We start from the raw sequence: 18,797 nt of genomic DNA, 5'->3' as shown, positions 1-18,797 counted from the left end.
GATAAAATCCAGCGGACTGAAATAATTATAAATCTAATATATAAAAATGGAGGGTACTGTAGCACATGGGTGATACAGCAGCTGAGGGATGTCATCTCTTATACAGCTACAAACTACATTTTGCTATTCTAATTTTAGCAATAAAATTTGTTGGAAGGCAGACAATGATGGCGTTGAAGATTTATTACAAACCGGATTCCAAAAAAGTTGGGACACTATACAAATCGTAAAAAAACTGAATGCAATGATGTGGAGGTGCCAACTTCTAATATTTTATTCAGAATAGAACATAAATCCCGGAACAAAAGTTTAAACTGAGAAAATGTACCATTTTAAGGGAAAAATATGTTGAATCAGAATTTCATGGTGTCATCAAATCCCCAAAAAGTTGGGACAAGGCAATTTTCACCACTGTGTGGCATCTCCCCTTCTTCTTACAACACTCAACAGACGTCTGGGGACAGAGGAGACCAGTTTCTCAAGTTTAGAAATAGGAATGCTCTCCCATTCTTGTCTAATACAGGCCTCTAACTGTTCAATCGTCTTGGGCCTTCTTTGTTGCACCTTCCTCTTTATGATGCGCCAAATGTTCTCTATAGGTGAAAGATCTGGACTGCAGACTGGCCATTTCAGTACCCGGATCCTTCTCCTACGCAGCCATGATGTTGTGATTGATGCAGAATGTGGTCTGGCATTATCTTGTTGAAAAATGCAGGGTCTTCCCTGAAAGAGATGACGTCTGGATGGGAGCATATGTTGTTCTAGAACCTGAATATATTTTTCTGCATTGATGGTGCCTTTCCAGACATGCAAGCTGCCCATGCCACACGCACTCATGCAACCCCATACCATCAGAGATGCAGGCTTCTGAACTGAGCGTTGATAACAACTTGGGTTGTCCTTGTCCTCTTTGGTCCGGATGACATGGCGTCCCAGATTTCCAAAAAGAACTTCGAATCGTGACTCGTCTGACCACAGAACAGTCTTCCATTTTGCCACACTCCATTTTAAATGATCCCTGGCCCAGTGAAAACGCCTGAGCTTGTGGATCTTGCTTAGAAATGGCTTCTTCTTTGCACTGTAGAGTTTCAGCTGGCAACGGCGGATGGCACGGTGGATTGTGTTCACTGACAATGGTTTCTGGAAGTATTCCTGAGCCCATTCTGTGATTTCCTTTACAGTAGCATTCCTGTTTGTGGTGCAGTGTCGTTTAAGGGCCCGGAGATCACGGGCATCCAGTATGGTTTTACGGCCTTGACCCTTACGCACAGAGATTGTTTCAGATTCTCAGAATCTTCGGATGATGTTATGCACAGTTGATGATGATAGATGCAAAGTCTTTGCAATTTTTCGCTGGGTAACACCTTTCTGATATTGCTCCACTATCTTTCTGCGCAACATTGTGGGAATTGGTGATCCTCTACCCATCTTGGCTTCTGAGAGACACTGCCACTCTGAGAAGCTCTTTTTATACCCAATCATGTTGCCAATTGACCTAATTAGTGTTAATTGGTCTTCCAGCTCTTCGTTATGCTCAAATTTACTTTTTACAGCCTCTTATTGCTACTTGTCCCAACTTTTTGGGGATTTGTTGACACCGTGAAAATTGGAATCAACGTATTTTTCCTTTAAAATGATACATTTACTCGGATTAAACGTTTGATCTGTCATCTACGTTCTATTACAAATAAAATATTGACATCTGCCATCTCCACATCATTGCATTCAATTTTTATTCACAATTTGTTTAGTGTCCCAACTTTTTTGGAATCCGGTTTGTATTATTATTATTATTATTGCCATAGACAATATATATTATTAGACCAGACGGTAAAAAGGTGTGCCAAATTCATCACCAAACGAAAAAGGTTTGTTAGCGTAGCCAGTAGTGAGAAGTCTTGATGCTCTCCAAAGAGAAACAATATAAAATATTGTAATTTGATACCTTTTAATGGCTAACTACAATACATGATGTATAAAGCAAGCCTTCGAGACTCTGAGGTCCTTTCTTCAAGCCAGGAATGAAAAAATCTCTACAGAAACATAGATATAGACAGGAAAGAACAGAGAGGTGGAGAAAGGCAGACATGATTGCTAGCAGGCAGTGCCGCCGGTGTCCAGTTTCCATGGCTACTAGGCCGGAATTCCATGTACTGGAGTGGCAGCCAATTCCTGCAAACACCAACACTTCCTACTTGTTGACATCACACGGGTCACGTGATCCTGAATGTCTCACATGACCATTGCCCTATTTAAACAGGCAAACTGCTTCCACAGTTGCCTGTGAATAAGGTCTTCTGCCATTCTGTATTGCTGTGAAATTCTTGCCTGGTATTCAGGGTATTTGGACCCTGAGGTGACTTCTTGGTTTTGACTAGGCTTTGATATCGTATTGCTCTTGGTTTCTGATTTTGCCTTTGATTGTCACTCCTGGTTTGACTCAGTCAGTCTGTTTACTTTGTTGTAGCTGTGTATTTTGCCTGGTGTCTATCTTTCAAATTGTTATTTTATTCTTGCTTTGTTTCCGCTTAGACCCCTGCACTTAGTTAAGTAGGGATTGGCGTCCAGTTGCGGGCCGTTGTTTAGAATGCATCGTGCTAGTAGGTAGGGACAGTGGTGTAGATGGAGTTCAGGGCTCATTGTTCCCTGCCGTAACAGACACTTTTCTCTTTGTTATGTCAGCTCTTGGTTGGCTTACTTAAGACCGATACTTTGCACCCAACTTTTAGTGCAATGTGGTTCTCACCCTGTTTCTGCATACTTTATAAAAAAAATCTTAAAACATTTTTTCTAAACTATTTAAAAATTTTAAAAGAATAAAATAAAAAATGTCTCCCGTGCTTTTTTGGTTTTTATTTCTATTTTGAGACATATGTAGATGTAGCAAACAATGACTTAAGCTGAGAAGAAAAGGTCCACCATGTAATTTATTAACAACATATATTATATGGGTTGTGACAGTTGTGATACCACACATATGTTTGTGTTTTACTCTTTTACAAAAACATTTTTATGGAAAAGTTGCTTTATTTTTTCACTGGGTACATTTTAACAAACTTTATTCACATTTATTTCATGATTTATTTAGTCCCACTATATCAAAACATAATTGGCTGTCAGCATCAAACTGTCAGATGTACAGCCATTGCAGTCCTGGAAGCCTTTGTTAAGCTTTCAATTGTCATGGCAATTGCGGTCTCAAGGTGGGGAGGGTGATGGGGACATTGATTGCAACATATAGAGGGTTAAGTGGTTGTGATTGCAGTTATGTCCAATCTCGGCCATTACAAAGGGAGTCTGGCTATCAGTCAATCCAGGGCAATGCCGGACCTAATGGCTGAAGGGGTTAATATCAGCTGATTTTCTTAGGCTGTGCTAACATTAGCATAATGTGGTGTCCATCAGTGCTCTGGTATTGTTGATGACAAGAATAGCACTGCACACTGTCCAAACCCCTGACAAACCTGTATTAATGAGAAGAGATGAGTGAATTTCTTGAGATTCATTTTGGCTCTAATCCAAATGAATGAGTTGGAAGAAACTCATTCTGGTACAAATAAATTAGACCGAAAGGGCTCAGATTGCCCTGAAAAGTTGCGACATTCTGGGGTCTCCTAAGTGTTGGATTACTTTCAAGTTTTTTAACGCCAAGACAGTATTCAAAATCTTCAAGTGACAGCAACATATATATCTATAGCTAAACGCATAGTTGTTGGTGGTGACAGTCTGTTTAAGAACACACTCCACTGCCAGATTTATTATGCTTTTTAAAATAAAAAAAATGGCTAAAAAAATGATCCCTTTTGGCGGAAGATGTCTGCCGCTGTTCACATACACACAATACTATCTAAAGAAGCAATGACTTGTTCTGTGAAGACAGAGATTATGTAAATGAAAGACTGCTCTGGGGCCGCAAGGAGGAGGAGCAGAGGGAATGAACCCCGGTTCAAAGGCTTGGTGTCATACTCAGAGGTAATATCAACATCATCCTGCTTTGACCAAGATGATGAGTGATTCCTCTAGTCCACAATGTCATCTTTCTCCACAAAAATAATGTTACCTAGCGGAAGTGAGGGAGGCATGTGGCCTGCTACTACTACTGGCTGGACAGATGGTTCTGGCAGTGCTACTATTGCTGTTTGCACTACTACTGCCACCCATATTCTTATTTGTGACAAGTTTTTGGGAAAAAAAATGTGCAATTGTCTGTGGCCAAAATATACACTGATAGTGATGCTCGGAAATATGCTTATTGTACATTTATTTATTAATTGTAGAAATTTTGCCACAGGTTTTTGGAAAAACTGCACAATGTCTGCAGCCAAAAGGTATGCTGGCAGTGACGCTGGGAAATACACTTATTAACTGTAGAAACTTTGCGATTGGTTTTGGAAAAGAATGCACAATTGCACAGTGCTTATTACATCTATGATGCTTAAAACATCATGAGCCAGTAGATTCCATTTTTACTTGGGTTGCTAGCAGGTTCCTAAACAAATAAAGGAGTATTATTTCTTTAAATACCGATGTGCAACTGTGTATACAGGGAGTGCAGAATTATTAGGCAAATGAGTATTTTGACCACATCATCCTCTTTATGCATGCTGTCTTACTCCAAGCTGTATAGGCTTGAAAGCCTACTACCAATTAAGCATATTAGGTGATGTGCATCTCTGTAATGAGAAGGGGTGTGGTCTAATGACATCAACACCCTATATTAGGTGTGCATAATTTTTAGGCAACTTCCTTTACTTTGGCAAAATGGGTCAAAAGAAGGACTTGATAGGCTCAGAAAAGTCAAAAATAGTGAGATATTTTGCAGAGGGATGCAGCACTCTTAAAATTGTAAAGCTTCTGAAGCGTGATCATCGAACAATCGAGCGTTTCATTCAAAATAGTCAACAGGGTCGCAAGAAGCGTGTGGAAAAACCAAGGCGCAAAATAACTGCCCATGAACTGAGAAAAGTCAAGCGTGCAGCTGCCAAGATGCCACTTGCCACCAGTTTGGCCATATTTCAGAGCTGCAACATCACTGGAGTGCCCAAAAGCACAAGGTGTGCAATACTCAGAGACATGGCCAAGGTAAGAAAGGCTGAAAGACGACCACCACTGAACAAGACACACAAGCTGAAACGTCAAGACTGGGCCAAGAAATATCTCAAGACTGATTTTTCTAAGGTTTTATGGACTTATGAAATGAGAGTGAGTCTTGATGGGCCAGATGGATGGGCCCGTGGCTGGATTGGTAAAGGGCAGAGAGCTCCAGTCCGACTCAGACGCCAGCAAGGTGGAGGTGGAGTACTGGTTTGGGCTGGTATCATCAAAGATGAGCTTGTGGGGCCTTTTCGGGTTGAGGATGGAGTCAAGCTCAACTCCCAGTCCTACTGCCAGTTTCTGGAAGACACCTTCTTCAAGCAGTGGTACAGGAAGAAGTCTGCATCCTTCAAGAAAAACATGATTTTCATGCAGGACAATGCTCCATCACACGCGTCCAAGTTGAGATGTTATATTGGTTTCACTGGTAAAAATAAATAATTGAAATGGGTATATATTTGTTTTTTGTTAAGTTGCCTAATAATTATGCACAGTAATAGTCACCTGCACACACAGATATCCCCCTAAAATAGCTAAAACCAAAAACAAACTAAAAACTACTTCCAAAAATATTCAGCTTTGATATTAATGAGTTTTTTGGGTTCATTGAGAACATGGTTGTTGTTCAATAATAAAATTAATCCTCAAAAATACAACTTGCCTAATAATTCTGCACTCCCTGTATAAGCAAACAGCTCAAGCACTGTAACAGACACTCAGTACCCTAACTGACCCTATCTTGCCCCTAGTGCTAGAACCAGTCTTCCTATCAATGAATTCAATGCACTAAAAATGTGCACTAAAAATATTTCAGTATGACCCTAAACTCACTGTAATATGTGTCTAAGTTGCTATGTCTGTGACAGAGATGTCCTGTCACATTAGTGGACAAGCTCAAAATGGCGTCTCTCCCTGGAACTTTACATTGTGCTTATGACACATGTCTATATCATCCCTCCCTATTGGCTGTGAGGCTGACTGCAAGGCATTAGGGGCAAGCCTGATAACTAGGGCCCCGCCCAGGGTTATGTGATCCTCTGTATTTACATTCCCTGCCCTGCTGTGCCCGCTAATGTAACATGTAAAATGACAGATGCTGTTTTGCGGGATTAGCCAAAATTCAATCGCCAAAACTTTGGCTTTGTTTGGAATAAAGACATAAGCCGCAAGTACTGTATAAGTGTCAATAATTTTGCCAAAAAAAACACATTCATCGTTAGAAACAGGTTATTGAAATAAAAGCTTTCTGTGGAATGGAGATGAAATATCATATAATAGCACAGGTACAGATTGAAATTATCGGAGGAGAAATAATGGAATGGCTCACCCCCTATGGCTATGAAATAGGTGCTTAAACCTAAAATTGAATCACCCTATTCAATACGTGCACACTAGAAAAAATAAACTTGAAAGGCAAGCACTCAAACTATCATGGAGCAGGCACACTATTTAATACTAATAGTACAGGGTATCACAATAATAACATCACTTAAAATATATAGCATAGATATAACACTACAACACTAGAATTCGATAAAAATTCTATAAAAATAATAAAAAAAATCACAAAAAAATCGTAGAGGGATAAGGTGCAAGATAAGTTCCTGTCAAAATAAATTATATCAGTAGATGTCCTTATTAGTGCATCTAGTATTAGCGCTGGAATACTGGCCGCCTGCACGCTTTGATATAGTATTGCATCCAAAATCACAGATAACAGTTTTGATAGCCGCAGTATATTGTACGGATAAATGATTGCTCACCGAGCACTCACCCCACCTGATGGTATGTGATGTTCACACTGACTAGCGTGCGCTCAGGTGTAGGTGTTCCGGGCAAGTCAATACCTGCATAGCGGTAAGATTTTCTTGCAATTGCCTGGACTGTCTCTGTATTCTGCTCCGTGCACAGTTCTCACGAGAATTTGGATTCGAATTCACGGGTGCAGATCGCTTTTTGCCTTCACTTTCCGAATTACTGAAGAGTCGTCTCACCAGATTAAATTATAGAGTTGAAATCGCATAGCCATACTTCAATTGGTTGTGGGATCTTTCAGAGCATCGGCATATAGCACCAGACGCATTTCGAGGTCTTGCTGACCTCTTCCTCAGTGGGGTGAGTGCTCGGTGAGCAATCATTTATCCGTACAATATACTGCGGCTATCAAAACAGTTATCTGTGATTTTGGATGCAATACTATATCAAAGCGTGCAGGCGGCCAATATTTCAGCGCTAATACCAGATGCACTAATAAGGACATCTACTGATATAATTTATTTCGACAGGAACTTATCTTGCACCTTATCCCTCTACGATTTTTTTACGATTTTTTTAATTATTCTTATCGAATTTTTATCGAATTCTAGTGTTGTAGCGTTATATGCTATATATTTTAAGTGATGTTATTATTGTGATACCCTGTACTATTAGTATTAAATAGTGCAGGGCTGGCCAACCTGAGGCTCTCCAGCTGTTGCAAAACTACAACTCCCAGCATGCCCAGACTGCCTACAGCTATCAGTCTACAGCATGGCATGGTGGGAATTGTAGTTTTACAACAGCTGGAGAGCCACAGGTTGGCCATCCCTGAAATAGTGCCTGATCCATGATATTTTGAGTGCTTGCCTTGTAGATTGAAATTATTGCCTCATTAACTAAGCACAGCCCAGCAAACCATCTATAACAGAACTGTATCTGCCCCCCCCAACATATGAAAATAAATGGGTATTGTGGTTATAACAAGTTATCCCCTATTTATAGGAAAATTAACGGAGAGACGGTGCACTTTTCCAAACAGCCGCTCCGTCCATTTCAGGGGGCTCCACAGGATACAGGGCCCCCATTCTCATGATCTGTTAAGGTCCCAGTGGTAAGACCCCCAGCAATCTTTTATTTATGATGACTTGTTATAACCGGAATAACCCTTTAAGTTATATTGCTAAATTCCAGTATTTCTTTTTATAATTACTATTACCGTAATTATTTTTTAATGGGAAAATTTCATCTAGGCTATTGCATTTTTATATCTGATCATTCTACGGAAAATCATTGCCTAAGCTTTAGGAATTATTCTTTATGTTTCTGGAATAGTTTGTTAAAATCCAACTATGTTTATACAATTAAATGCTGTTTTTTGCTTTAGATTTTTATACATTAACAGATTTAGTAGTTTTTTTTCCTACTATGGTGTCTAGAAAAATGAGAATCCATAATTCCAATGACATTAAATATGTGAATTCATGTTAGTGATGTATGGAATGTCATCCATTTCAACAGGCTTTTCTGTGAAAACTTCATTAGAATAGATCTGTAATTTATCATTTGTGCTCATGGTAGCATTTTACTAAAACCTGCCTTAGCGAAAAACAAGAAGCTAAAAGAAAAGGTGTTTTGTTACAGACAGTAAATTTATGGACAATTTAAAGCCTAAGGAAGTATAGAGGGGCTACCTCAAAGTATTTTATGATGCACAGTATAATCACTTAGCAGCATAGAATTAAAGAATTATGAAGAGCAAGTTTATATTAGAATCAGAACTCATTAAAATCTCCCTTAATTCAGAAAAAATCTTAGTGTACACTGGGAAACTCAAACACAAATGAGGAAAATTGCCCTCTACCTCATGGGTTTCTTTTGTTTTTATCTGGATCAAACTTCAGGATAACAAGTTGAACAGGGTTTTCTGGTTTTATGTATCTAAGCTTAAAGAGGCACTTTTAAAATGTTTGGTCCCTAGTACCATTAAATGTTGTAGAATAGCAAAGTCGGTTGTGTAAAAAACGTATTTAGTCTTTTATTGATGTATTTTCATCCTCTGATAGTTGCAGTTGTTGCCCCATATGACCCCCAATGAAACTTGTGATGCACCACGTCTGCTGTGTGGAACTGAAGCCGACTTCTCTATTCATTCCTATTTGACTGACATCAAGTCATTTATAGAAATGAATAGAGCAACTGACATCCTGTCCTCACAGACAATTTGGGATCCTACGAGTCTCATCGAGGTCACAAAGGACACATTTTTGGAGGATGAAAATACCTGAAACATCACTAATTACAATTTTTACACATACAATTATGTATGTACTGTAGCTAAATAAATTGGGTTATTACTGCATTTTTTTTACTCAATCACTTAAAGGAGCTGGCCACTTTCTGGTTACTTGTAACAAATGTGCATGTAAAATAACTTTGTCACCTATTAATATAGCCTTTGTTGATATTCTGTGCTGTTTGCTATATTCCATATGACATGTCCCCACATAAAGGTCCTTTCCACAAGATGGCTGCTGATGGGGCATCATTTGACCAGGCAAACACCTCTATGTGATGTCTCCTCTGTTTAAACAAAATGCACCTGAATTTAAACTCCCAACAGAACAAGTGCAGATGGCAGGTCCAGTGTATCTGAATGCTGGAGACATCACCTGGTCACATGACTCTCTATCAGCAGCCTACAGTATTTATGGACAACACCTCTGTGCGAACAGCACAAAAGACTTGGCAAACAAGGGGGAATACCTTATAAAATATAGAAGATTGTGCAGAATTAACAGGCAATATGTAAATATTCTATGCAATTTCTTTTACAAAAAATGGGTGGATTTTTTTTAGATGTAATATCTTTGAACTCACTCCATGTTCTCTACTTTCTGCCCTAACTCTTTATCTTCCTTCATTGTGTGGACCTTTAGCATGGTGTTTTACAGTGTGTGCTAATGGTGGGTTTACACCACCGGATAGTCTGGCAGATTATTAAAGATGAAAGTTCCTATGAACCCTCGTTTCTGACAATCTGCCCATCTAAAGGTGCAGCCGATCACCTGATCAACGAGTGAAACGCTTGTTCATTGAGTGAAACTGTTGTTCCTGCAGTCAAGTAAATTATCATTTCTTAACAGAAAATCATGCTGTCTAAACAGCACTCTGCTGCCCAGAAATAGTGCAGCTGTATGAGTACAAGCTATGGCAGTAGCGACCGCTTATTCCCATACTGTGAAGGTGATTGCTGCATGTAAATACAGAGCTTCACCCCCACTGAACTAGCAGCCGGTTGTTGGGAAGGAACACCTTCTTCTCGCTCCATGTAAACCCACCATAATATACAGGAATACAATGGGCTTAAAAAAGTGAATGAAAAGCTTACTAAATAAATTTATGGACAGATCACATACAGAGTAAAATAAAAAAAAATAAAAAAAATCACAACCTGTAATCAACTGCCACGCTCCTCACTGGCCAGCTCGCAGCACCAACATGGCTGACACTCAATGGTGAATACAAAGAGGGCTAGTCACAGACATCTTCCTACATGATGTCTTCCTTGGAGATTTAAGCTCTGTTACATGTATCTATCCTTTACATCTTCTAGTGACCCCACCTAAACGTTCTCCAGAGTGCAGTACACATGTCCTGAGTTAACCACTAAGGAGTATGGCTTGGTGGTCATCTGACACAGAGAACAATAGGGTTTTATGCCTGCTCACTAGCTAACATTACCAAGTAATATCACTAGCTCACTACATTAAAAGGTAATAATTAAAGGGAAAGAACCACTAAAATACCCTTGCAACACAGAAAACACCCTGTTTCATATGCAGCACGCCAGACCTGCAGGGTATCGCAATTGTGAGGTCACGGTTAATGGCAAACGAGGGTTACTCACAGTTCTAAAGGATGACCCTGGGCAGGCGTACAGCAGTGAAGGAGAGGCTGACACAGGAGTCCTCTGAGGCACACTCTGTATTTAGGGACCAGGCCTGGTGGTGGATGAGGTGCCCTGGATGTTGCAGATATTTTATGTGTCTGGGGCAAGGTCCCTTTAAGAAACGTGACGCCAGTGCCTGTAACGGTGGCACACCGATTTCTAGTTGTAATAATTGAGGTACACAGTTGGTATGGTGAACCAAACTTGGCTTTACTGGAACAACAGTTCAGTTCAGTTCCACATTGAAGCAATAAACTAATTAGCAGGCTCTTTATAGATGGCAGACAAATGTCCTTTGCAAGATACTCAGAGGGTAAAATCAACTCTCCAGACTAGGCTGTTCTATTCTTCAGTTGTTCTGGCTGGTTATATTCCAAGGCCCATATGCCCTAATGCTGGCTTTTATCCTTGGTAATTCTCGACCATTCCTCTTTACAGAACTGTTTCAGTTCAGCAATATTCTTGGGATGTCTGGTGTGAATCGCTTTCTTGAGGACATGCCACAGCATCTTAATCGGGTTGATGTCAGGACTCTGACTGGGCTACTCCAGAAGATGTATTTTCTTCTGTTTAAAACATTCTGTTGTTGATTTACTTCTATGCTTTGGGTTGTTGCCCTGTTGGAACACCCATCTTCTGTTGAGCTTCAGCTGGTGGACAGATGGCCTTAAGTTCTCCTGCAAAATGTCTTGATAAACTTAGGAATACATTTTTCCTTCGATGATAACAATACGTCCAGGCCCTGATGCAGCAAAGCAGCCCCAAACCATGATGCCCCCACTACCATACTTCACAGTTGGGATGAGGTTTTGATGTTGGTGTGCTGTGCCTCTTTTTCTCCACACATAGTGTTGTGTGTTTATTCCAAACAGCTCAACTTTGGTTTCATCTGTCCACAGAATATTTTGCCAGTACTGCTGTGGAACATCCAGGTGCTCTTGTGCAAACTGTAAACGTGCAGCAATGGTTTTTTTGGACAGCAGTGGCTTCCTCTGTGGTATCCTTCCATGAAATCCATTCTTGTTTAGTGTTTTACGTATCGTAGATTCACTAACAGGGATGTTAGCATATGCCAGAGACTTTTGTAAGTCTTTAGTTGACACTCTAGGATTCTTCTTCACCTCATTGAGCAGTCTGCGCTATGCACTTGCAGTCATCTTTACAGGAAGGCCACTCCTAGAGAGAGTAGCAGCAGTGCTGAACTGTGTCCATTTATAGACAATTTGTCTTACCGTGGACTGATGAACAGCAAGGCTTTTGGAGATACTTTTATAACCCTTTTCAGCTTTATGCAAGTGAACAATTCTTAATTGTAGGTCTTCTGAGAGCTCTTTTGTGCGAGGCATCATTCACATCAGACAATGCTTCTTGTGAAAAGCAAACCCAGAACTGGTGTGTGTTTTTTATAGTGCAGGGCAGCTGTAACCAACACCTCCAATCTCATCTCATTGATTGGACTCCAGTTGGCTGACACCTCACTCTAATTAGCTCTTGGAGATGCCATTAGTCTAGGGCTTCACATACTTTTTCCACCTGCACTGTGAATGTTTACATGGTGTGTTCAATAAAAACATGGTAAAGTGGTAACATGGTAAAATTCTTTGTGTGTTATTAGTTTAAGCAGACTGTGATTGTCTATGAAGATCAGATCACATTTTATGACCAATTTGTGCAGAAATCCATATCATTCCAAAGGGTTCACATACTTTTTCTTGCAACTGTATATAGAAGTTTTATCTCAGGATGGACAGCTAAAGAAGGACAATAGTTTTTATTTATTTTTTCAGTGACATAGGACTGCCAAAGGACTGGACTGCGAAAAGGCCTGGAAAAACAGCCAACAATTCAAAAAAAAAAATTGTTTTCTATTTATTTACAGTATATATATTTTTAATACTATCTATAGCATAAAAAAACAGACCTTAGAAATGTTATCTTTTCTTAAAATATTGGTAATGTCTATGGTAATTTTGACTTATGATTCACATAATTACAGTCTAGATTTACATGTTTTTGCTATAACTTGTTAACAGTGTGTTCCTTACCATGGGAGACGTGAACCATAAGTTGGCCATGAACAAGAAATATGAAACAGATGTGATAATAATTCATACTGATTAAATTTTAGCTCCAAATGTTCAATTGTTTGCAAAAAATACCCATGTTGCTTATCTATCAAAAACTGTAGCTTATTCTGACTAATTGTTTCAACAGATGGTATGATCGAAAACCATGAGGACCTAACCAACTATGAAAATGAGGTCTCTTTTGACAGCGTAGAACTTTGTACTTCATCACAGAAATATATTCTTAGTACCATCAAAAAAGAAACCAGGTACCGCTGTATGTACTCTGTACCACTGTTAAATAATCACAATTTACCGTAACAATCTTTGTGCCAAGTTGGGTATTTATCAAAAGCAATAGGAGTTTAATGCCAGTATGCACAGTTAAAGGGCCTATCCTGGGAAAATGCTATTAATAAATGCAAAGAGCATATTAAAATAAGTAATTTATCAATTGAAATGTTTTCTGAATAAAAAAAAAATCGACAAAACACAACATGCATAAAATAAAGAATTTTTTTTTACAATTTAATTGTTGCGCTGTTCTAGTCCCTGCTATTTAAGTCCCCTCTGGGCCTACAGCAGTCACATACAGCCCATAGTTCTCAAGACTGATGCTGCTAATCAGTGGCATTAGCAGTTACATCTGCAAGCATGGCAACTTCCCGCTGCAGGCCCACTTGGATTAGACTGAACTAGAGTGTTAACGCTAGTAAATTTAAAAGGTGAGTAAAGATTCTTTATTGATTATATGCCCTTGCTATGAGCCAATTTAAAGAAAAAAAATCTTTAGAAATATTTTGTATTTGTTGAGATAACTTTTGGTCACAGAACGCCCGCTACTTTTCTTGTTCAACATCTACAGCTGTGTTCTCCTAGTAAATCGAACTGTGCTAGACAATGATGTGCTGTGTCTTGACCTGCTAGCTTCAATTTGGGATGCACATTAATCCCCTCAGTTGATGCTTCTTCTCTACTTGTCAGAGGATGCAGAGTATGTAAGGTTGCACTCTCCTCCTCTGACAAGTAGAGACCCACAGCACATGCTTGGGAGTCAAGCTGAAATTAATAACTTTTACAGTAAAATAAATTAGTTCTACTTTGTGGTTCTGTCATGTGTGGGGATTCGCTCTGGTAGTTGGGATAAGCGGGTGCAGTACAGAGGCAAAGTACAAGTTCGTAATTCAAATGTCCGTGTTTATTCACACATAAGGTCAAAGAAAAACACTCTTTGCAAGGTTGGTGTTTGTTTACACCAAGTAGAAAGTTCGTGCATAACAAAACAACGTCACCTTGTCGGCAGTTCTGCCTCCAGCAGTCAAAATGCAGGCTTTAGGTGGCCTGCTCTCCCAATACACGGGTCTCAGCTTTTCAGCCCAGCACAGAGCTCAGTTTCCACACCAGCGATTGCCAGGGCTCCTCTGTCAGAGAGAGGTAATCACTCCCAGCTGACACTGCTGACTGGGTTTTTTATAGGCCAGTCAAGACCCGGCCTGGAACGTGGGGTGTAGTCACCCATCCATCACTTTGACTACTCCCAGTAAGAGCCATCCTGGATCAGCTATACAGGCATACGAAAATAGCAAAGTGTCAATCAGCTTTAGCTGCCGCTGACACCTGAAAATACCTGCTCTTACTTCACCGAGGCCAGGAACCTCTGTGACACATACCTTCCATCAACGATGGACCCTTGCGCCTTCCTACACATGGTATCAAATAGGTAATTTCATATAATTTTTATGCCTATTAAATAAATCCCAATTTTTCATTACAAAATATATATCTCTTATGTTTTTAATTATATCCTTTTGTGGTCATATAAGCCTATAATTATAGATGCAGATATAGCTTTATTAATAATCATTTAACTGGTAATGTTATGCCAAAATAAGTAAGGCATAATTTTCATTCTATAACACATTACATTTGCATGATGTATCTGTCACAGGTAGCTACTGTACTTATCCTTTGCTGTCCACACATAGGGCTTCTCTTGTATTGTAACTACAGTTTTCTTGTCTTTGTCAACAATGACTGAGGTTAATAGTATACCATCTTTGACTTCAATTATGCTGGTTTAATTGATTTTCTATCCTATACCTTAGAAGTCATTAGGAGCCAAAGTGTAAATAAAGCAAAAGGTCAAAGAGACACAAGCATATTATTTCGAACTACCCCTTCAGGCACCCAGCCTCAGATGGCTGTATTAATTATATTCCTTAAATGAAATTTGTATTAATAGACACATGTATTGAAACCACATAATTCACATACAGTAGGTAAAATGTCAATAAATTCCCCATCTTCAAAGCAGCTATGGTTTAATCCAGTTTTGCTATTTAAAAATGTTGAAAGTATCTCAATAAACGATTTGTTGCTAGTTATTAACTAGAATATAATCATCATTAAAGGGGTTCATCTGAGGTTTTTTTTTTAATTTTATTTAATTTTACCGAAGTGACGAGGAGCTGGTAAAAAAAATAATTTAAAAAAATGTACCTTTCCTTTCCTGCACCTGCTCCGATCTAATGCACCCACTATGTCATCTTCCCGTGCTGCAACCAGTGACATATTCATAGGCTACAGTGATGATGTTCCATATACCGCTACAGTCACTGATCTCAGCAGTATATCATGCTAGACCGCTGAGGTCAGTGATTGGCTGTAGCAGTGTATGGAACATCATCATTGCAGTCAAAGAATGCATCACTTGATGCAGCATAAGAAGATGCCTGAGCGGTGATGCTGAATCGGAGCTGGTGAAAGAAGTAAAGGTAACTTTTTTTATTACTTTATCATTTCCAGTTGAATCTGAAAAAAAAATGGACAACCCTTAAATCTCTTAAGGACATGGACTCTTTCGGTCTTTAAGGAGTTCTCCAAGAATTAAGAAAATAAAAAAACACTTAAATATGACTTTATTATAAATACACTGCTCAAAAAAATAAAGGGAACACAAAAATAACACATCCTAGATCTGAATTAACTAAATATTTTTCTGAAATACTTTGTTCTTTACATAGTTGAATGTGCTGACAACAAAATCACACAAAAAAAAAAATGGAAATCTATTTTTTTAACCCATGGAGGTCTGGATTTGGAGTCACACTCAAAATTAAAGTGGAAAAACACACTACAGGCTGATCCAACTTTGATGTAATGTCCTTAAAACAAGTCAAAATGAGGCTCAGTAGTGTGTGTGGCCTCCACGTGCCTGTATGACCTCCCTACAACGCCTGTGCATGCTCCTGATGAGGTGGCGGACTGTCTCCTGAGGGATCTCCTCCCAGACCTGGACTAAAGCATCTGCCAACTCCTGCACAGTCTGTGGTGCAACGTGACGTTGGTGGATAGAGCGAGACATGATGTCCCAGATGTGCTCAATTGGATTCAGGTCTGGGGAATGGGCGGGCCAGTCCATAGCATCAATGCCTTCGTCTTGCAGGAACTGCTGACACACTCCAGCCACATGAGGTCTAGCATTGTCTTGCATTAGGATGAACCCAGGGCCAACCGCACCAGCATATGGTCTCACAAGGGGTCTGAGGATCTCATCTCGGTACCTAATGGCAGTCAGGCTACCTCTGGCGAGCACATGGAGGGCTGTGTGGCCCTCCAAAGAAATGCCACCCCACACCATTACTGACCCAATGCCAAACCGGTCATGCTGGAGGATGTTGCAGGCAGCAGAACGTTCTCCATGGCGTCTCCAGACTCTGTCACATCTGTCACATGTGCTCAGTGTGAACCTGCTTTCATCTGTGAAGAGCACAGGGCGCCAGTGGCGAATTTGCCAATCTTGGTGTTCTCTGGCAAATGCCAAACGTCCTGCACGGTGTTGGGCTGTAAGCACAACCCCCACCTGTGGACGTCGGGCCCTCATATCACCCTCATGGAGTCTGTTTCTGACCGTTTGAGCAGACCCATGCACATTTGTGGCCTGCTGGAGGTCATTTTGCAGGGCTCTGGCAGTGCTCCTCCTGTTCCTCCTTGCACAAAGGCGGAGGTAGCGGTCCTGCTGCTGGGTTGTTGCCCTCCTACGGCCTCCTCCACAACTCCTGATGTACTGGCCTGTCTCCTGGTAGTGCCTCCATGCTCTGGACACTACGCTGACAGACACAGCAAACCTTCTTGCCACAGCTCGCATTGATGTGCCATCCTGGATAAGCTGCACTACCTGAGCCACTTGTGTGGGTTGTAGACTCCGTCTTATGATACCACTAGAGTGAAAGCACCGCCAGCATTAAAAAGTGACCAAAACATCAGCCAGGAAGCATAGGAACTGAAAAGTGGTCTGTGGTTACCACCTGCAGGACCACTCCTTTATTGGGGGTGTCTTGCTAATTGCCTATAATTTCCACCTGTTGTCTATCCCATTTGCACAACAGCATGTGAAATTGATTGTCACTCAGTGTTGCTTCCTAAGTGGACAGTTTGATTTCACAGAAGTGTGATTGACTTGGAGTTACATTGTGTTGTTTAAGTGTTCCCTTTATTTTTTTGAGCAGTGTATATTCCCAAATACCTTTCATTAATGATAACAGCTTTTTTTGTCTAGGGAGCAATCATTAGGGGAAATAAAATGACCACTGTCTTATTAGTACAAACAAAACCTGTCCTAATCACACAGCAGGACAAGTTACTTCACAACACAGAGGTAAAAAGCTGCCTCATCCTCCTCTCTACTCTACTTGTCAGGGATTATGATCCTGAATATAGCTGATAAGATCTTCAGCTGAATCTCTGTATGAATGGAGTTCTTGAGGAGATATGAAGTATTGAGGATGGACAAGACAGACTGTAATAATGTGGGGCTGTGGTAATGGAGACTACATACAAGTGCTGCTGCTCATTATCCACACACCCACCTCCTCTCTGTACTTCATGTCTCCTCATGAACTCCATTCCTACAGAGAACATCCTCTGATGAATCTGCTTTGGATGAAACATGTTGGGTCAGGACAAGATTGGGGAGAGGTTACACCATATTGGGCCATCCTCCTACAGACACTAGTCAGTATATACTGTAGTGCATAATTGGGGACAGCGATACTGGACAGTGATGATCATCAACGATAAGTGGTGGTTATCTGCTAACCCAGATTAAACTTGTTTTAACAGTACCTAAAACGCACATTGGTGGTATACTGGTGGTAGGTGATTATCACTAAAGATGGAGGCTGTGTGTTAACCCTCGATATACAGCCTCCAATAACCTGCACTGAGAGAGATTAGGTGGATGGGACACAATCTCTACACTGGTGGACCCATTCTACAGATACTGTGACAAGGTGTATCATATGGTACGGTCCTCTTTACTGTTTGTTGAAGAATACACACTCAGTGGGACACTGACCACTATACTTGGGTACCCACAGAATACAATGATCATTTGCTGGTAATTTATCCTTCCCTGACAACCCGAAAAAATTGTAGAACAACAAAGCATTTACTTAGGTTGGACATTATATTATAGTTGTTTTATTAGATATGTAATAAAAATTATATTTTAATATTTCCACTATTTTCTGAAAGATCAAATAATTTGAAACTGGAATGCAGTTGAGGTGCTGCCATTTAGCACAATTCTACCCCCTCTGTCTATGGTGGCAATTTATAAGGTCATTGCTGTTGGCCTGACCTAGCAGGCAAATACTTATGATAAGACTGAGGAACTTTGTTAGGCCTCTGAGTACCAATCAAACCCCATCCCCGACTATTGTGCTGTGGGTCACAAGTCCCTGTTGCTCTACATACTGCAATAATTCATACAATGCTGAAACATTATTTGCTACAGAATGCTGTGTAACTGTCAAGGAAAAGTACCAAAAGCATTAAATATTAATACAGGGAGTGCAGAATTATTAGGCAAGTTGTATTTTTGAGGATTAATTTTATTATTGAACAACAACCATGTTCTCAATGAACCC

General features: G+C 40.1%; 1 protein-coding gene across 1 annotated transcript in view; it reads left to right on the top strand.

Moving 5' to 3' along the window:
- The window catches only part of LOC120986414 (protein unc-13 homolog B-like), a 238,915-nt gene extending 225,727 nt beyond the window's left edge, over positions 1-13,188 (top strand). Inside the window, exon 6 of the mRNA XM_040414973.1 lies at positions 13,016-13,188. Coding sequence (XP_040270907.1) covers positions 13,016-13,188 — 173 coding nt within the window. The remainder of the gene's footprint in view (positions 1-13,015) is intronic.
- The last annotated feature ends 5,609 nt before the right edge of the window (positions 13,189-18,797 follow it).

Source organism: Bufo bufo, chromosome 1 (genome assembly GCF_905171765.1).
Source record: "Bufo bufo chromosome 1, aBufBuf1.1, whole genome shotgun sequence".
NCBI classification, from domain to species: Eukaryota; Metazoa; Chordata; class Amphibia; order Anura; family Bufonidae; genus Bufo; species Bufo bufo.
This window is presented reverse-complemented; position numbering and strand designations above follow the sequence as displayed.